The 20,565-nt window shown below is 50.9% G+C and overlaps 1 protein-coding gene across 2 annotated transcripts in view; it reads right to left on the bottom strand.

Moving 5' to 3' along the window:
* PPP4R4 (protein phosphatase 4 regulatory subunit 4) overlaps positions 1-20,565 on the bottom strand; it is a 1,510,494-nt gene that overhangs the window by 293,346 nt on the left and 1,196,583 nt on the right. For both annotated transcript variants that reach the window (XM_069208239.1, XM_069208238.1), the window contains 2 exons: positions 4,216-4,285; positions 3,828-3,908 (listed from right to left, as the gene is read on the bottom strand). In XM_069208239.1, the coding sequence (XP_069064340.1) occupies positions 3,828-3,908; positions 4,216-4,285 (151 nt within the window). The remainder of the gene's footprint in view (positions 1-3,827; positions 3,909-4,215; positions 4,286-20,565) is intronic.

The following is a 20,565-nucleotide window of genomic DNA, read 5'->3' as shown; positions in this document are numbered from 1 at the left end:
GAGAAATCAACAAAGCTGACTTTGTCAGTAAGAGAAACCGAGGAGAAGGGTGAAGACCACAGAAGGATAATAACAGAAAATAATGTTAGGTGTCTACTTCCATGGAGTTATAACAACGAGGAGTAAGACTCCTTTACTGTCTTCCAGTGGAGTGTTCTCCCTCGTGAGGGTGCAGAAATGGCGGCGCCATCAGGAGCGCAGTCTCATCTTGGGGTAGGACACACTTCTCAGAATACTTTTAGCAGTGAATATGTGGGCTGTAGACCTCCACTCCCACGCATAGAAAAAGATAGCAAGAAAACAAGCAGCATACGATTCAAGGAACACGTCCTACAGAAAGAGAGAACCTTAAACCGTGCCACAGGGATTACAGATCCGTTTTGGCAAATGCAGCGTGTATTTGTGCACTACCATATAGAACACAAGGTGGCGCACAAAGGCTGCTACAGTTAGCAATATTACCTTTTTTATTCTGAAAGGATTCTTGAAGTGACGATGAGATGCCACAGCGAACAGTACGAATTTATACTGTGGAGATGAACTCACAAGGGACTAAGGGCCCAATTTAGACATTGGTGGAGAGGGCACTCTCCGCAAATGCGACAAAGTACCCTCTACAGCAAACTGAAAGTTCTTAGTCATTTACAGCTGGGCGAACCTTCAGCATGTAAACAACAATTGAAACTACTCAGTCTCTGCCATGGACATACATACACCTCTGATGGCCTGAAAGAGTAATGTACTTTCGAGGCTTCGACGTTTGTCTGTGTGCCATATTTAGAGTGGGCAGACAAATTGCCAGTTTTTAAGTAAAATATGGGTGTAAAGGACAGTGAAAAAGGCCCCCTTCCCCCAACAAGGGAAAAAGCTCCCATGGTGGAGGAGTACCTGATTTTTTTATTTAAAAAAAAACGAAATATTATTTTGGAATTATGCTTTTTGAAAATAAATAAAAACTGAAAGTTTTACAGGACCCGCCACAATGGCACTTCCTAGAAATGCAAGAGATGTCTGCTGGGCTGGACTGGCAGACATCTCTAAATTTGGCAAGTGCAGTACTGTTACCACGGGGGGAGGGGCGGGAGGGAGGAGTTAAGTACTCTACTATGGTGACCGTACATACTACATCTGTCAAATTCAAAATCAAAATCAAAATCAGCTAGCAATCACTAACACACGAGCTCTGATATTAACTGCTTTATGTTTTGACTTTATTGCTGTATGAGTACTGCATAAACACTTTACATATTTCCCGTAAGGTAAGCCTGCTTTATCTGTGCCATGGCTACCATGGTGTTGAGCACAGATTAATTTAGTGAATTCGTGTTTATTGTTTGAAGGTGTTCAGCCCCCTCAGCTATGACCCCCAATCCCTCGTATGTGTAGACATCTATTATCCTGAGGAGTGATTTATCTAGGACAGTCATGTTTCCTGGACTTAATTTTGATATACCTTTAGGGTATAAAAACACCCAACACTGTTACAAGTTTGCGGTTTATCGATGGCACATTTGTTGTGATTAAAGCAGCCTGGGATTACTCAAGGGGATTACAAACATGTTTCTTGCAGATCTAATATTTTTGCTTCATTTGGAAAGTTCGTACGAACTTCTCTTTTAGCTTCTTCGGCAAACCATCCACATTTGTGATTGGATTTTTGTTTTGGTTACCCGGACGAGGAGGCTGACGAAACCCAACTGACTCTGGATTTGATATAGACAGTTGAGAGAGCATAACAAGGTTGTGCCACTATGATTTTAACGTGAAATAAAGGAGTAAGGCGGTCATTCTGACCCTGGCGGTCAAAGACCGCCAGGGCGGAGGACCGCGGGAGCACCGCCGACAGGCCGGCGGTGCTCCAATGGGGATTCCGACCGCGGCGGTAAAGCCGCGGTCGGACCGGCACCACTGGCGGGCTCCCGCCAGTGTACCGCCGCCCCATTGAATCCTCCAAGGCGGCGCAGCTTGCTGCGCCGCCGAGGGGATTCCGACCCCCCCTACCGCCATCCAGTTCCCGGCGGTCCGACCGCCGGGATCCGGATGGCGGTAGGGGGGGTCGCGGGGCCCCTGCAGTGCCCATGCCACTGGCATGGGCATTGCAGGGGCCCCCGTAAGAGGGCCCCTACATGTATTTCACTGTCTGCTGCGCAGACAGTGAAATACGCGACGGGTGCAACTGCACCCGTCGCACAGCTTCCACTCCGCCGGCTCGATTCCGAGCCGGCTTCATCGTGGAAGCCTCTTTCCCGCTGGGCTGGCGGGCGGTCTGAAGGCGACCGCCCGCCAGCCCAGCGGGAAAGTCAGAATTACCGCCGCGGTCTTTCGACCGCGGAACGGTAACCTGACGGCGGGACTTTGGCGGGCGGCCTCCGCCGCCCGCCAAGGTCAGAATGAGGGCCTAAGTATTTTCCTTATGTAAACGTGTGTAGTGATTTTCATAATAACGAAAGTGTTTGATGTTTGTGAAAATCAGACTCCAATAACTGTTTAGCATTTCTGCATCACGAAGTTAAAAGTCTTCATTTTTTTCATCCTAAAAAAATATTTGTTTCCATTAGTACTCAAAATTACAAACAAATTGCTTCATTTGCGCTTTTCCAACTGCCAACACATTTTAAAATATTTGCAAAGTTCTGTTACAAAAACATGACATCCAACTGCATTTTACATTCCCTGTTCACCAGCAAGATTGTCACATAGTTTGCTTTTCAAAGATCCTCTTACTTTGTGATCAGAGAAAGTGAAGTAAACAGCAGTCTCCATGTTAAACCAATATGCAGCAATTTGCGATAGACACAGCCTGACATTTGGCCTCGTTCTTTGAAGGCACAGCAAATGTTACAAGATAAAAACTAAATTTAAAGGCAATTTTATTGCTCATTCAATTTCTGAACTCCTGCATGGTTATTTGGGGTTGGAGGTGTGCTGCAGCACCCCCTTATGGCTTCTTCAAGCACCAATGAGTCCAACCCTTGTAGACCAACTAAACATAGAAGCAAAGAACCGTTGAAAGTAATTGTAAACAACCCTTGAGAAATTAATGTCAGGATTAGTGGAGCAGTACTCTTCCCATAAAGAAACAGAATAGCCATTGTCTGGTTCTCTTTGACATTGCTTTGCAGAAGAGTGATGTACAGTGCTTGCCGGTGGGGGGCACCAGCACTTATTTCTTAGGGCCAGTACATATTTTTCAGCATCAGGCAATTACTGCTAGCAAAAGGCACAGATGGGAAAGATGGAGCAAAGACAGACAGCAAGGCGTCACAAAGGAAGAAAGCAGTAAGCTGCAATAGTGAGCTGAAGAGGCAGAAGTGGCAGTAAACGCATTAAAGAAGTTCGAGATGGCTTTAGGATTATGTTTCCTCAGTATTCTAGGCTGGCACATTTAAATACACCAGGCGCGTGTTCGGAGGACAGCTTTGGGCACCAGCACGTTTCTATTTACAAATTAATGGTGATGTAACAAAACAAGTCAATGCTACCAAACCATACAGTGCTCGCCTGCACATACATTATCTGGTTGAAATAGCATCCTACTTGACTGTGCTGGCCCTCTGTTAACGGCCCACGATGTAGTTGACATCATAACATGATGGATGGTCTGCACTAATCCACAAGCACTTTACCAACATTGAGACAGTGTAGCATGTATTCTGAACCATACAAAGTCTCATGAAAACATACCATTACTTTCCAGTGAAAATTTGCATAACTGCACCAACTTACATGTAGGGTGCTTATTAAAAAGGGAAAACTGGTATGTGGCATGAGAGTGAGCACAGTGAATAATGCTTGCCACATAGTAAAAATAGGTAATTAGCTCATACCTGGTGGAGAGGAAGAAGTAGTTGCAGCAACGGCAGTCGGAATATTTTTGATCAATGCTGACCCCGTCTTACTGTCTCTACCTAAAAAAAGATCAGTGTCAGTAATTAATCCATTTCTTCACAGAAGGTCAAGATCATTTCTTTGAAAGCTTGGGTAGCTAAAGCGCAGAATCATTCGTATCATTCTTTAAATATTAAAAAATTAGACTGAATTATAAAGTGGTGTAACAAAAAAAAAAAAACACTACGCACACAATTAGGAGAATCGTTTCTTTTGTATCAGCCTTCACATTTTGGAAATTATTAAAACATGTGAATTTTAGTAACTGCACGAAATTAAAAATATATTCCTGCTTCTAAATGTCCAAAATGTGAGAAAAAAACTTACGCTTTCTATCAAACGTTTTTTCACTGGCGGCCCTGCCATCAGTTTGCTGCTTCTCTTTTTCTATTTGTTCCTAAAATGAAATAAGCAGTATTTAGAACTTTAAACAAAATCTGGTACAAAAAATAGGCCCTTAGCTTTATTGTGAATATAATATGCAAGACAGCAACATTTTAGGAACTTTCTTTGTTTATTATTGACAGGTAAAGGATCAGTACATAAGTGCACTAATTATTAAACGTACGAATTAATTACCATATCGAAATACGGCAAAGTTGCACACAACAGCCAAATGTCCCTTTTTGGATTGGACTTAAAAATCTGTTATTACGAAGTCAGTATCTTTATTGGCTACTGGGCATTCTATCACAGAATCAATCAATCAATCAATCAATCAATCACATTTATAAAGCGCGCTACTCACCCATAAGGGTCTCAAGGCGCTGGGGGGGAGGGGGTCAGTGCTCGAAGAGCCAGGTCTTGAGCTGCCTTCTGAAGGGGAGGTGTTCGGGTATGGCGCGAAGGTGACTGGGCAGGGAGTTCCAGGTCTTCGCTGCCAGAAAAGAGAAGGATTTTCCTCCGGCGGTGGTTTTGCGGATGCGGGGAACGGCTGCCAAGGCCTGACCGGTGGAGCGCAGAGTGCGCGGAGGGGTGTAGAAGGAGACGCGGGAGTTGATGAGTTTGGGTCCGAGGTTGTAGAGGGCTTTGTGTGCGTGGGTGAGGAGTCTGAAGGTGATCCTCTTGTTGACCGGGAGCCAGTGGAGTTTTCTCAGGTGTCCGGCGATGTGGTGGTGGCGAGGTATGTCCAGGATGAGTCGTGCTGCGGCGTTCTGGATCCGTTGAAGTTTCCTCTGCAGCTTGGTGGTGATGCCGGCGTACAGAGTGTTCCCGTAGTCCAGGCGGCTGGTGACGAGGGCGTGGGTGACGGTCTTCCTGGTGTCGATGGGGATCCAGCGGAAGATCTTGCGAAGCATGCGGAGGGTGTTGAAGCACGCTGAGGTCACCGAGTTGACCTGTCTGGTCATCGAGAGGGAGGAGTCCAGGATGAAGCCGAGGTTGCGTGCGTGGTTGGTCGGTTGGGGAGCGCTGCCTAGGGCGGGGGGCCACCAGGAGTCGTCCCATGCGGAGGGGGTAGGGCCGAGGATGAGGACCTCCGTTTTATCTGTGTTCAGTTTCAGTCGGCTGTCTGTCATCCAGGTCGCTACTTCCTTCATGCCGTCGTGCAGTCTGGTCCTTGCTGATGTGGGGTTGTTGGTGAGGGATAAGATGAGCTGGGTGTCGTCGGCGTAGGATATGATGTCGAGTCCGTGTTTGTGTGCGATGTTTGCCAGGGGGGTCATGTAGACGTTGAATAGGGTGGGGCTGAGGGAGGATCCTTGGGGTACGCCGCAGATGATCTCCGTGGCTGCGGATCTGAAGGGGGGGAGGCGGACTCTCTGGGTCCTTCCGGAGAGGAAGGAGATGACCCATTCCAGGGCCTTGCCTCTGATGCCGGCGCTGCAGAGGCGGTCTATCAGGGTGCGGTGGCAGACCGTGTCGAAGGCTGCAGAGAGATCCAGGAGAATGAGGGCCACGGTTTCACCCTTGTCGGTCAGGGCTCGGATGTCGTCCGTGGCTGCGATGAGGGCGGTTTCGGTGCTGTGGTTGGCCCTGAATCCGAACTGAGTGGAGTCGAGGGAGTCAGAGGTTTCCAGGGCGGCGGTGAGTTGAGCGTTGACGATTTTCTCAATCACTTTGGCGGGGAACGGTAGGAGGGAGATAGGCCGGAAGTTTTTGAGTTCGGTGGGGTCTGCTGTAGGTTTCTTTAAGAGGTCGTTGAGTTCTGCGTGTTTCCAGCTATCAGGGAAGGTAGCAGTGGTGAGGGAGGCGTTGATGACGTCTCGGAGGTGGGGTGCGATGATGTTGTCGGCCTTGTTGTAAATGTGGTGAGGACAGGGGTCGGAGGGTGATCCCGAGTGGATCGAGTTCATGACGCGGGTGGTTTCCTCGGTGGTGGTAGGGTTCCAGGCGAGGATGGTGGAGATGTCGTTTGCGGCTTCCGGGGGCGGGTTCATGTTGGTGGTCGTGAAGCTGTTGTAGATGTCGGCAATCTTACGGTGGAAGAAGGTCGCAAGGGAGTCGCAGAGGTCCTGTGAGGGAGGGATGGGGTTGGTTTCTGCGTCCGGGTTGGAGAGCTCTTTGACGATGCCAAATAGTTCCTTGCTGTTGTGGGCGTTGTTGTCAAGTCTGTTCTGGTAGGCTGTTTTTCGTGCGGTGCGGAGGCGTTGGTGGTGTTGGCGGGTGGTGTCCTTGAGAGCTGTCAGGTTTTCCTCTGTCGGGTTGAGGCGCCATGTCTTCTCGCGGAGGCGGCATTCTTTCTTGGAGTTTTTGAGTTCGGTGGTGAACCAGGAGTTTTTCTTGTGGTTGTTGGTGTTGGTTTGGGTCTTCAGAGGGGCCAGGAGGTTGGCGCAGTCGGAGATCCAGTTGGTGAGGTTGTTGGCGGCCTCGTTGGGGTTGCTGGTGCTGGTGGGTTGGTTCAGGGAGAGCGTTGCTGCGAGTTGTTCTGTGGTGATTCGGTTCCAGTATCTTTTTGGTGGTTGCCGGGTGTGGTGATGCACGGTGGTTTTCTTGAAGCTGAAGTGGACGCAGCTGTGGTCCGACCATGTGAGTTCGGTGGTGTGGCTGAAGGTGATGTGTTTGCTTGAGGAGAAGATGGGGTCGAGCGTGTGTCCGGCGTAGTGGGTGGGGGTGTTGACCAGTTGTTTCAGTCCCAGGTTGGCGAGGTTGTCTAGAACGGTGGTGGTGTTGTTGTCGGTGTGGTTCTCCAGGTGAAAGTTGAGGTCTCCTAGGAGGATGTAGTCGGTGGATGAGAGTGCGTGGGGGTTGACGAAGTCTGCAATGTCTTCGCTGAACTTGGTGCGGGGTCCTGGTGGTCTGTACATGAGGGTGCCTCTTAGGGTTGTCTTGGGGTCGATGTGGATCGCGAAGTGGAGGTGTTCGGCGTCGGGAAGTGAGTTGTCGGTGTGGGTCGAGATGCTGATGGAGCTTTTGTGTGCGATGGCGATGCCTCCTCCGGTGCGGTTGAAGCGGTCTCTCCGGATGATTTTGTAGCCGTCGGGGATGGCTATGGCGATGTCGGGTGCCGAGGAGGGGTTCATCCAGGTCTCGGTGAGGAAGGCGATGTCTGGGTTCGTTGAGTTGATGAGGTTCCACAGTTCGATGGCGTGCCTGTGGACGGAGCGGGTGTTGACCAGGATGCATTCGAGGTTGCTTCCGGGGGCGTCGTTCTTGGTGGTGGCGGTGTGGGTCCGTAGGCAGGTGAAGCGGCAGTTGCTGCAGGTGAAGGGTCCGTGGGTACGTTTGGGGGTGGCGCGGTAGCAGCCCGGCGCGCGGCCGGGGTTGAGGTTGGCGAGGGTGGCGGAGTCATAGGTCAAGCGGGGGGCGCGGGGGCCAGGGGTTCGGGCACTAGGCGCGGTCCAGGCGCGGACGGGCGCAGACGGGCTTGCCTTAGGCGCGCCTTTGGCGCGCCCGCTGCGCGGCCTCACAGCGGCCGCCATTTAAGGGGTAGGTGGGGAGGCGGGGTCAGCTGGGAGGCGGGAGGTGGGCGGGCAGGGGAGCTGGAAGCGGCAAAAAAGAGCGGCAAAAAAGAGCGGCAAAAAACGGCGGGAAAAGCGCGGTAGGAGCGGCGGGAAAAGCGGCAAGACGGCGAAAAGGGAACAAGAGCCTACTAAAATCTACTAAAAAGGAGGGGCTGAGAGGGGAGGACGGCGCACGGCACTCGGGGGCACACGCACGGGATACAAGGAGAGAAAAGGGGAATTTCAGTCACTCAGGGGCACACGCATGGGATACAAGGAGAAAAAAGGGATTTCAGTCAGCACCAGCACAAGCTCAAGCACTCGGGGTACACGGGCAAGAAGGGGGGAGCACACTCACAGGAGAGGAAGGCAGTCAGGGACTGGAGGCGCTGCGTGAGCAGGGGAGCGACCTACCCGAGGGTCAGTGGTCGCTACCTCTGCCTCGCAGCGGCCGCCATTTAAGGGGTAGGTGGGGAGGCGGGGTCAGCTGGGAGGCGGGAGGTGGGCAGGCAGGGGAGCTGGAAGCGGCAAAAAAGAGCGGCAAAAAAGAGCGGCAAAAAACGGCGGGAAAAGCGCGGTAGGAGCTGCGGGAAAAGCGGCAAGACGGCGAAAAGGGAACAAGAGCCTACTAAAATCTACTAAAAAGGAGGGGCTGAGAGGGGAGGACGGCGCACGGCACTCGGGGGCACACGCACGGGATACAAGGAGAGAAAAGGGGAATTTCAGTCACTCGGGGGCACACGCATGGGATACAAGGAGAAAAAAGGGATTTCAGTCAGCACCAGCACAAGCTCAAGCACTCGGGGTACACGGGCAAGAAGGGGGGAGCACACTCACAGGAGAGGAAGGCAGTCTGGGACTGGAGGCGCTGCGTGAGCAGGGGAGCGACCTACCCGAGGGTCAGTGGTCGCTACCTCTGCCTCGCAGCGGGCGCCATTTAAGGGGTAGGTGGGGAGGCGGGGGTCAGCTGGGAGGCGGGAGGTGGGCGGGCAGGGGAGCTGGAAGCGGCAAAAAAGAGCGGCAAAAAACGGCCGGAAAAGCGCGGTAGGAGCGGCGGGAAAAGCGGCAAGACGGCGAAAAGGGAACAAGAGCCTACTAAAATCTACTAACAAGGAGGGGCTGAGAGGGGAGGACGGCGCACGGCACTCGGGGGCACACGCACGGGATACAAGGAGAGAAAAGGGGAATTTCAGTCACTCGGGGGCACACGCATGGGATACAAGGAGAAAAAAGGGATTTCAGTCAGCACCAGCACAAGCTCAAGCACTCGGGGTACACGGGCAAGAAGGGGGGAGCACACTCACAGGAGAGGAAGGCAGTCAGGGACTGGAGGCGCTGCGTGAGCAGGGGAGCGACCTACCCGAGGGTCAGTGGTCGCTACCTCTGCCTCACAGCGGCCGCCATTTAAGGGGTAGGTGGGGAGGCGGGGTCAGCTGGGAGGTGGGAGGTGGGCGGGCAGGGGAGCTGGAAGCGGCAAAAAAGAGCGGCAAAAAAGAGCGGCAAAAAGCGGCGGGAAAAGCGCGGTAGGAGCGGCGGGAAAAGCGGCAAGACGGCGAAAAGGGAACAAGAGCCTACTAAAATCTACTAAAAAGGAGGGGCTGAGAGGGGAGGACGGCGCACGGCACTCGGGGGCACACGCACGGGATACAAGGAGAGAAAAGGGGAATTTCAGTCACTCGGGGGCACACGCATGGGATACAAGGAGAAAAAAGGGATTTCAGTCAGCACCAGCACAAGCTCAAGCACTCGGGGTACACGGGCAAGAAGGAGGGAGCACACTCACAGGAGAGGAAGGCAGTCAGGGACTGGAGGCGCTGCGTGAGCAGGGGAGCGACCTACCCGAGGGTCAGTGGTCGCTACCTCTGCCTCGCAGCGGCCGCCATTTAAGGGGTAGGTGGGGAGGCGGGGTCAGCTGGGAGGCGGGAGGTGGGCGGGCAGGGGAGCTGGAAGCGGCAAAAAAGAGCGGCAAAAAAGAGCGGCAAAAAACGGCGGGAAAAGCGCGGTAGGAGCGGCGGGAAAAGCGGCAAGACGGCGAAAAGGGAACAAGAGCCTACTAAAATCTACTAAAAAGGAGGGGCTGAGAGGGGAGGATGGCGCACGGCACTCGGGGGCACACGCACGGGATACAAGGAGAGAAAAGGGGAATTTCAGTCACTCGGGGGCACACGCATGGGATACAAGGAGAAAAAAGGGATTTCAGTCAGCACCAGCACAAGCTCAAGCACTCGGGGTACACGGGCAAGAAGGGGGGAGCACACTCACAGGAGAGGAAGGCAGTCAGGGACTGGAGGCGCTGCGTGAGCAGGGGAGCGACCTACCCGAGGGTCAATGGTCGCTACCTCTGCCTCGCAGCGGCCGCCATTTAAGGGGTAGGTGGGGAGGCGGGGTCAGCTGGGAGGCGGGAGGTGGGCGGGCAGGGGAGCTGGAAGCGGCAAAAAAGAGCGGCAAAAAAGAGCGGCAAAAAACGGCAGGAAAAGCGCGGTAGGAGCGGCGGGAAAAGCGGCAAGACGGCGAAAAGGGAACAAGAGCCTACTAAAATCTACTAAAAAGGAGGGGCTGAGAGCCGAGCGCACGGCACTCGGGGGCACACGCACGGGATACAAGGAGAGAAAAGGGGAATTTCAGTCACTCGGGGGCACACGCATGGGATACAAGGAGAAAAAAGGGATTTCAGTCAGCACCAGCACAAGCTCAAGCACTCGGGGTACACGGGCAAGAAGGGGGGAGCACACTCACAGGAGAGGAAGGCAGTCAGGGACTGGAGGCGCTGCGTGAGCAGGGGAGCGACCTACCCGAGGGTCAGTGGTCGCTACCTCTGCCTCGCAGCGGCCGCCATTTAAGGGGTAGGTGGGGAGGCGGGGTCAGCTGGGAGGCGGGAGGTGGGCGGGCAGGGGAGCTGGAAGCGGCAAAAAAGAGCGGCAAAAAAGAGCGGCAAAAAACGGCGGGAAAAGCGCGGTAGGAGCGGCGGGAAAAGCGGCAAGACGGCGAAAAGGGAACAAGAGCCTACTAAAATCTACTAAAAAGGAGGGGCTGAGGGGGGAGGACGGCGCACGGCACTCGGGGGCACACGCACGGGATACAAGGAGAGAAAAGGGGAATTTCAGTCACTCGGGGGCACACGCATGGGATACAAGGAGAAAAAAGGGATTTCAGTCAGCACCAGCACAAGCTCAAGCACTCGGGGTACACGGGCAAGAAGGAGGGAGCACACTCACAGGAGAGGAAGGCAGTCAGGGACTGGAGGCGCTGCGTGAGCAGGGGAGCGACCTACCCGAGGGTCAGTGGTCGCTACCTCTGCCTCGCAGCGGCCGCCATTTAAGGGGTAGGTGGGGAGGCGGGGTCAGCTGGGAGGCGGGAGGTGGGCGGGCAGGGGAGCTGGAAGCGGCAAAAAAGAGCGGCAAAAAAGAGCGGCAAAAAACGGCGGGAAAAGCGCGGTAGGAGCGGCGGGAAAAGCGGCAAGACGGCGAAAAGGGAACAAGAGCCTACTAAAATCTACTAAAAAGGAGGGGCTGAGAGGGGAGGACGGCGCACGGCACTCGGGGGCACACGCACGGGATACAAGGAGAGAAAAGGGGAATTTCAGTCACTCGGGGGCACACGCATGGGATACAAGGAGAAAAAAGGGATTTCAGTCAGCACCAGCACAAGCTCAAGCACTCGGGGTACACGGACAAGAAGGGGGGAGCACACTCACAGGAGAGGAAGGCAGTCAGGGACTGGAGGCGCTGCGTGAGCAGGGGAGCGACCTACCCGAGGGTCAGTGGTCGCTACCTCTGCCTCGCAGCGGCCGCCATTTAAGGGGTAGGTGGGGAGGCGGGGTCAGCTGGGAGGCGGGAGGTGGGCGGGCAGGGGAGCTGGAAGCGGCAAAAAAGAGCGGCAAAAAAGAGCGGCAAAAAAGAGCGGCAAAAAACGGCGGGAAAAGCGCGGTAGGAGCGGCGGGAAAAGCGGCAAGACGGCGAAAAGGGAACAATAGCCTACTAAAATCTACTAAAAAGGAGGGGCTGAGAGGGGAGGACGGCGCACGGCACTCGGGGGCACACGCACGGGATACAAGGAGAGAAAAGGGGAATTTCAGTCACTCGGGGGCACACGCATGGGATACAAGGAGAAAAAAGGGATTTCAGTCAGCACCAGCACAAGCTCAAGCACTCGGGGTACACGGGCAAGAAGGAGGGAGCACACTCACAGGAGAGGAAGGCAGTCAGGGACTGGAGGCGCTGCGTGAGCAGGGGAGCGACCTACCCGAGGGTCAGTGGTCGCTACCTCTGCCTCGCAGCGGCCGCCATTTAAGGGGTAGGTGGGGAGGCGGGGTCAGCTGGGAGGCGGGAGGTGGGCGGGCAGGGGAGCTGGAAGCGGCAAAAAAGAGCGGCAAAAAAGAGCGGCAAAAAACGGCGGGAAAAGCGCGGAAGGAGCGGCGGGAAAAGCGGCAAGACGGCGAAAAGGGAACAAGAGCCTACTAAAATCTACTAAAAAGGAGGGGCTGAGAGGGGAGGACGGCGCACGGCACTCGGGGGCACACGCACGGGATACAAGGAGAGAAAAGGGGAATTTCAGTCACTCGGGGGCACACGCATGGGATACAAGGAGAAAAAAGGGATTTCAGTCAGCACCAGCACAAGCTCAAGCACTCGGGGTACACGGGCAAGAAGGGGGGAGCACACTCACAGGAGAGGAAGGCAGTCAGGGACTGGAGGCGCTGCGTGAGCAGGGGAGCGACCTACCCGAGGGTCAGTGGTCGCTACCTCTGCCTCGCAGCGGCCGCCATTTAAGGGGTAGGTGGGGAGGCGGGGTCAGCTGGGAGGCGGGAGGTGGGCGGGCAGGGGAGCTGGAAGCGGCAAAAAAGAGCGGCAAAAAAGAGCGGCAAAAAACGGCGGGAAAAGCGCGGTAGGAGCGGCGGGAAAAGCGGCAAGACGGCGAAAAGGGAACAAGAGCCTACTAAAATCTACTAAAAAGGAGGGGCTGAGAGGGGAGGACGGCGCACGGCACTCGGGGGCACACGCACGGGATACAAGGAGAGAAAAGGGGAATTTCAGTCACTCGGGGGCACACGCATGGGATACAAGGAGAAAAAAGGGATTTCAGTCAGCACCAGCACAAGCTCAAGCACTCGGGGTACACGGGCAAGAAGGGGGGAGCACACTCACAGGAGAGGAAGGCAGTCAGGGACTGGAGGCGCTGCGTGAGCAGGGGAGCGACCTACCCGAGGGTCAGTGGTCGCTACCTCTGCCTCACAGCGGCCGCCATTTAAGGGGTAGGTGGGGAGGCGGGGTCAGCTGGGAGGCGAGAGGTGGGCGGGCAGGGGAGCTGGAAGCGGCAAAAAAGAGCGGCAAAAAAGAGCGGCAAAAAAGAGCGGCAAAAAACGGCAGGAAAAGCGCGGTAGGAGCGGCGGGAAAAGCGGCAAGACGGCGAAAAGGGAACAAGAGCCTACTAAAATCTACTAAAAAGGAGGGGCTGAGAGGGGAGGACGGCGCACGGCACTCGGGGGCACACGCACGGGATACAAGGAGAGAAAAGGGGAATTTCAGTCACTCGGGGGCACACGCATGGGATACAAGGAGAAAAAAGGGATTTCAGTCAGCACCAGCACAAGCTCAAGCACTCGGGGTACACGGGCAAGAAGGAGGGAGCACACTCACAGGAGAGGAAGGCAGTCAGGGACTGGAGGCGCTGCGTGAGCAGGGGAGCGACCTACCCGAGGGTCAGTGGTCGCTACCTCTGCCTCGCAGCGGCCGCCATTTAAGGGGTAGGTGGGGAGGCGGGGTCAGCTGGGAGGCGGGAGGTGGGCGGGCAGGGGAGCTGGAAGCGGTAAAAAAGAGCGGCAAAAAAGAGCGGCAAAAAACGGCGGGAAAAGCGCGGTAGGAGCGGCGGGAAAAGCGGCAAGACGGCGAAAAGGGAACAAGAGCCTACTAAAATCTACTAAAAAGGAGGGGCTGAGAGGGGAGGACGGCGCACGGCACTCGGGGGCACACGCACGGGATACAAGGAGAGAAAAGGGGAATTTCAGTCACTCGGGGGCACACGCATGGGATACAAGGAGAAAAAAGGGATTTCAGTCAGCACCAGCACAAGCTCAAGCACTCGGGGTACACGGGCAAGAAGGGGGGAGCACACTCACAGGAGAGGAAGGCAGTCAGGGACTGGAGGCGCTGCGTGAGCAGGGGAGCGACCTACCCGAGGGTCAGTGGTCCTGCTGTACAGCGTTGGAAGTCAAAACATGTCTGCTATCACATTAGAGAGTACACCAGACTTTGACTTATCATTCATTTATCATTGTCTGTCAGTTCTAAATATTAAATAGATAAGCCTCTAATATATTGGAAACGATATATACCATTTACACCTGTTAGCTCTTTCTTCCTATCACAATATTCTTAATTCAACGGCTTACCACTATATCCAAAGAAGGACACAATTTTGAAAAAAACAAATACTATGGGGGAAGCATGGCACTGCGACAGGACTGAATTTTCGGCTGTACTCTTCATTAATTTCAATGTATAAACAAATTAAATCCGATGCAAAGATCCAATAGTGTGTGGTGCTTATATGGACATAGAAGACTGTCAAGAAGGCATCTCTCAAACCATCTCCTCCAGGAAACACAAATAAAGACTGATCTAAGTACCAACATGCAATTGCAGCCATCTGGATGACCATTTTCCAGCTTTAGATGTCTAGAAAGAGCATATACCATCGATCCCTGGAGACCATTGAAAGGTAGAGCCCTTCTTGGGCAATGGTTGTTCTACCCATATTGATCAAACTACATTCTTCAGCCATATATAGATCATAACTGTCAGTCATGACATATGGCATTTTTCCTTTCTACTTACATGTGACCACTTGATTGGTAGAAGATCTACAGGAGTCCATGCACAATACATTAGACACTTTAAAGGGAGTGCATTCATGGATACCCACTGAGGCTCTGACCCACAGCACTTGCAGTGAAAAAATGAACGAATAAATATTTATCGGATTAAAATACATCAACTTCACATAAGAATCAGAACAGAAATCAATGTGTACGTAAACAAATCATATTAAAATCCGAGTCCCTGAGTCACTGTGCTTGACCTCAATTTGAAGGGTAAGTGAGGCCCCTGATTAAGGTACAAGTTTTTGCAGATGAGGCAAGCCTCAGATAAGTTGGAATATTTTACCAGTTTACTGATGAAACAATTTGTTTGAAGCAAGAAGCAACACCTTGTTGCTTCTTTACCGGTTCTTATCTTATTCTCAATGAAGGATGAACTCAAGTGCTTCCTTCTCAAATCCATTAGTTTCAGGCAGACACACAGTATGTGTTCCAAAGTTTCTGATCTGTAGTTGAATAGGTTGCAGCCATTGTGTGGGTGCAAGCATATTTTCCTAGAGCCCTAAAATTCAGTGATGGGTATGTACAGGTGACAAAACCATGAATATTTGTTTTGTTTGGGCAGCCTCCAGATCTGAGTCTAAATCAGGTCGTTTTGTACCACAGTAAGGGTCTAAAACTAGGTGGTTGTGCCTTTATTTAAAAATTGATTTAGGCCGCTGTAACAACCAAGCTGAAGAAGAGTTTTGTTTTAGACATTTTCAGCTGCCTCTTTAGAGGTTGCATAGGTTGTCCAAAGAAGGCAAGTTGCGCTCTTCCAATCAACAGAATAAAGTTGCTATGTTTAGGATTGTTGTTAGATAACACTTGGAAGATCAACTTTTTAAATGTTTTGTCATGTGTGAACCAGCATCCTTGTGCAAAGTTGAAGATGGATGTTAGGTGTAAGCTGCTTACAGATTTTAAGTTCAGTTCCAAAAGAAATGCCGCATTTCAGGTTGTCCGACTGCCAAATTACAACCTTGGAGGGCAGACCCGCCTAAAGACCCCCGTCCTCGCCAGGAACATTGTTCCCAATGTGGTGACGGGGGTCAGGGTTGTACTCAGCCAGGGTAGCGAAGAACTCAGCACCTTCTGGCTGATTACAACCCCACTTTCTGGCAGCCTTTCCTTGGTGGGGACCCTGTATTGAAAAGGCTGGCCAAAAGTCAGGGGCCATAGATGGCATGGGCAGTGTAGGGGCCCCCCTGCCCAGCACCTTCAGCTTTGCAGACAGTGCGCATTCAGAGGGTGTTGGTCAGCCATCTCTGTGCTACAGGACAGGATAGTACTTGGCTCCCTTAAGGGAGGCGAGTCCTGTATCATAGCACTGTTCCCGCCAGACTGATCGGTGGGAATGGATATTAGAATGTTCCCGCCAGTCAGTCCGGGGGGAACATTGTAACACGCTCAGGGTCACCGCCATGGCATTGGTGTCCTCCCCGTGAGTTTGGCGGTCCCACAGTGGGACGGCCAAACTCATAATGAGGCCCTTTGTTTTTAGGTTGAGCATAGTTGTGCGCAATCGCTGCTTTTCCGAGGTGTTGGTATGTATCTGAGCTTTTAACAATGCCCACCTCACGCCCAGCACTATCACTCGCTTGTGGACTTGTCCGCTGATGATATTGGTAAATGGTTTACGTTTGTCCCTCCTTGGGAAGGTTTTGTTACCGCCTTGGCCATCGCCCCTGTTACATGGCTAATTGCACTTTTGCCGAAAAGTTTGACAGTGAGTGAACTTCTTTTTTCTTTTGTGTGTCTTTTCACGCTGACGCTCATGGCAGTCCTAGTGCTGTGAACTGACTCGCTTATGTGAAACTGTTTTACTTTTAATTTTCAGTTTATGTGGCAAGAAAAATCTGGTTAAGAGTTAACAACGCTTATAGCTCTAACTCGAGCAAATGTGAGTCCCATTGCATTGCAAATGCTTGTTTAATTTGTAAAAGTGGTCAGACAAGGATAGTTTGGATTCAATTGTGACACTTAGGTACTGGTGGTTATAAGCGACGTGTATAGGGTGTTTGCCAATTTGCCAAACTAGGTGCTTCCCCTTTTTCCCAAACACCAGGAATTTTGGTTTTGAGGCACTGAGTTCAGGTTCTTTAGTCAGGTATGAAGGCCCAAAGGTGTTGAGAAAAAGATCACCAAATCTTCACAGTAAACAAAATAAAAAATAGGTTGTATGCCCAATTTAGGTGGCAGGCCGCCCGAGGTACTCTTGTAGATGAACAGATCAGATATGTGTAGAGAAAATAATAGTGGTGCCAATACGCAGCTTTGTTTTATGCCACATTTAATATAAGTTTTTGGAGAGACTTCTTTCTTGCTGGACGAATGACCTAGGTGTAATACAGACTGGTTTAGGCCTTTGTTGGCCAGTTTATTTCAGAAGAAAGTGCAGTTAACTTTATCAAAGGCCGAGTGGTAATCAACCAAGCAGTTATAGAGGACCTTGTCGTTCTTGATCACTTTGTTCACCAGTACAGTTAGCGCTGAGATGTTATCTATTGTAGAGGATCCAGCAGAAAACCTGTTTGATTTACCAGCAGGATATTATTATTGCTCACTCATCCACATAGTTTGGCCATTAAGAATTTGGCAAACAGCTTGTCTTCAGCATTGAGCAATGCAAGGGGCCGGAAAGAATTTGGGGCATTCATCGGGGTTCTTTTTATGGACAGGATGCTTTAACAATACCTTCTATCACAAAGGTATCAAGCTAGTAAATAAAATCTGGTTAAATAGACCAAAGAGAAAAGTGCCCTATAATGCTGGGTTTTCTTTAATCAGTGTAATTGTGGTTGGGTGAGGTGCAGCTGGCAAGGCAGAAAAATCCAAACAGAGAATTACATGGATGGTAGTAGCGTTTATTACACTCTTGAGTGCCACGTTCTACCCAGTCTGCACACTTACCATGTAATACATCACTGCCTGCCAGGTTCTGTGCACAAAGATAGAAATGATGACCTAACAGAGATGTTTCCAGGAAACTCACACAATAAACTCCAGACATCACCACAGGAAAACATGCATTGTCTGAATCTGGCAAAGGAAGGAAGTACTGTGTGGGAGGTCTTATGCTGCTACTCTGAGAGTGATCATAAAGGGTCAATGTGGCAAAGGTCTCTGTCTCCGATAGCTCACACAACAGATAGATTGTTATTGAAACAGAGGAGTAATCCGCTGTCTCCATAGTTCATTCCCAATTCTCTGCCTTTACGCCACACACAAGGCATCTAGGTGGTTATTATGAGTTTGGCGGCCCTGATCCCCCTCGCCGGCGGTGGCGGTAACACCACTGACAGCGTGATGGAGCTGGACTGCCAAATTATAACCACGTCGGTGAACTGGCGGCAAAGCAGCCAGTTCACCCCCTTTACCGCCAGGGCGGTGGGACCACCAGGCTGAAAGTGTACCACCTTTGGCCCGGCGGTCCACCTTACACCGCTGATGGTATTATGAGTCTCCTTTCCACCAGTGATTTCCTGGCGGCAACCCCACCAGGAAATTCCTGGCAGAAAGGATACTGGCGACAGGAACTAACATTCCTATTCCCAGTATGTGACTCTCCCACCCTCCCGAACAAACGTATAATACGGCGGGCGGTGTTGTGATGACAGGTCAGTGCCAGCGGAGCAAAATCCACTAGACGTCCGACCGCCAGTATGGCTGCTGGCGGCTCTCAGCCCAATTTATGGCGGAGAGGTGCCAGGAGTCATAATATGGGGGTCTGAAGACCACCAAGCTGTTTTGACCGCCGAAGTCATAATAAGGGCCCTAATGTATCTGGTGATCTATCAAGTTAGTATCAGCCGATCCACGATGTCTATGAACCAGCACAGTCCTACTTTTTGCCATGGAACTTGTTGTACATGGGAATCTGCAATACTTTTTACCACACATACATACATCATAATAATTATTTAAAAAATAAATACATTTTATATCCATAGCTATGCATTGCAGCCTAGCTAAGGCCAGATTTGATACATTTCAGATGTTTCTCTTTTAAAAATGTTGTCTAAATAGGGAAATAGTATATAAAAAAAGGTTTGTGCCATAATAAGAACCTTGCTGCCCAAGCGTCTTTGAAAAATATGCAAGAAAAGAAGGGGAAGACAACGAGGAAGACAAAAGATATGTTTAGGTGAAAAAGGGATACTGCTTTAAGGAGTTAGCAGCTGCCCTAACCCACTAAGCCTTAGAAGCCCAGCTGTTTTGACAGCATTATGGTATGAAGTTTTAAAGAGAATCCCTCTTTATGTTGTTTGCCTTAAATTGCATTTTCAAATATATAGGAAAGAAATAGCATTACAGTCAAAAGAACATTATTTTATGGTGTACAATTAGTGTTTGGAACAGAAGCAATAAATACCCCTTAGATTCATGATGGAGTGTAGCAGCGTTGCATGAGCATATGAGTTATTAGAACATTGGAATGCTGGGGGCTCCATTGAAAACAATGGAGTGCTGCGGGCTTTTACTGGCCGGTAAAGGCCCGCAGCGCCAACATTCCAATGTTCGCTTTGTTCACAGCAGCAGCTGTGAACAAAGCCTCACGGAGCCCGAGGGGATTTTAATCCCCCGGGCTCCGTGATTTTTTTTTTTTTTAATAGAACATTCTGCCCTGAGTGGCAGAATGTTCTAATAGTCTTAGAACCCGCTGTAGCGGGCTCTACCGGCTATTAAAGTCCCTCTCCCTTGTTAAATGCCCTCGCCTTCGGCTCGGGCATTTAACGCGGGGAGCGGGCCTTTAATAGCCGGTAGAGCCCGCTACAGCGGGTTCTAAGGCTATATTACAGCGGAGGTGGTGTGGATCACTGAACTGCCTAGTTTGGAACACGGTCATTGAGGTTCAAATACCAGCCTCTGTCCTTGGCTCAACATTGTGTGAGTCTGGGCAAATTACTTAAAAATGTGAAATGTAGTTGTGTAATCCCTTCTTGATGTACACAATCTTTTAGATTGTCTACCAAACTCCGGTGTATTATCCAGTGCACCGTTGCTTTCTAGCTAGGTTTGCACTGTATAAATGACAACACATACACACATTACAATTAAGCAGACATCGTAATTATACCCTGGGCATTTATATATAGTCACTCTTCTTTTAGACATTACTAAAGGAATCGCTGTAAATCTGCAAGCTATATATAGCTGAAACATCATTAACAAGGCCTAATAATGGCAGTAGTGTAAACAGGTGAAGGACACACTCGATTATATCTGAGACCTCTATAAATATACAAGACCAGTAGGTCTTCAAGCTTGGCATGTCAATCAAGGTGCATTAAGTCAGGGTCTGGATAATGACATCGACTACATCAAGGACCAGCATCAAGTGGTGCAGTATATGCAGGCTGTTCCATAAGACTTGTTTTATTGTGATGCCTTAGATATGATTGGAATGCCCAGACATGGGGTATGTGCTTCCTGTATGATTGAATCCAAGATGCACCTCACTGATGAGTACCCAGAAAGGCTGAGACTGATCTGTGGTTACTTATGTTTCCATTCAAATGGGGAGTGGCCTGGCAGTTTGGCTGGACTATTGCTAATTGGGCAGGATCAAGACTGATTATATGGAGTTGTTTCCCATCTGAGGTGGTGTAGTAGGAAAACAAAGAAGGACTACAATGTGGCTGAGGCGACTGCAGGTGGCTGTGACTTTTGCAAGCAATCCACTCATTACCGCTTTTTGTTTTAAAAGGTTTGCACCATGTTATTTAGAAAAATACATTCAACTACACTTCCCCAAAAGGTTACGGCGGACGGCTGATCAGATATTGATTTTCATTTCAGTTAGTGAATTTAAATCTTGGTGGAAACACTAGTTTGTAGTTCTTGTTCAAATGTTTTGGAATAGGCTTCCAGTTGAACATTCAATGTCTGCCCATGTATATGACTTTGGAGAAACTCTAAAGTTAGACCTGTTTTAAA

This window comes from Pleurodeles waltl, chromosome 9 (assembly GCF_031143425.1).
Source record: "Pleurodeles waltl isolate 20211129_DDA chromosome 9, aPleWal1.hap1.20221129, whole genome shotgun sequence".
Lineage (NCBI taxonomy): Eukaryota > Metazoa > Chordata > Amphibia > Caudata > Salamandridae > Pleurodeles > Pleurodeles waltl.
Note: the sequence above shows the minus strand (reverse complement) of the source record. Positions and strands in the feature narration are given on the sequence as shown.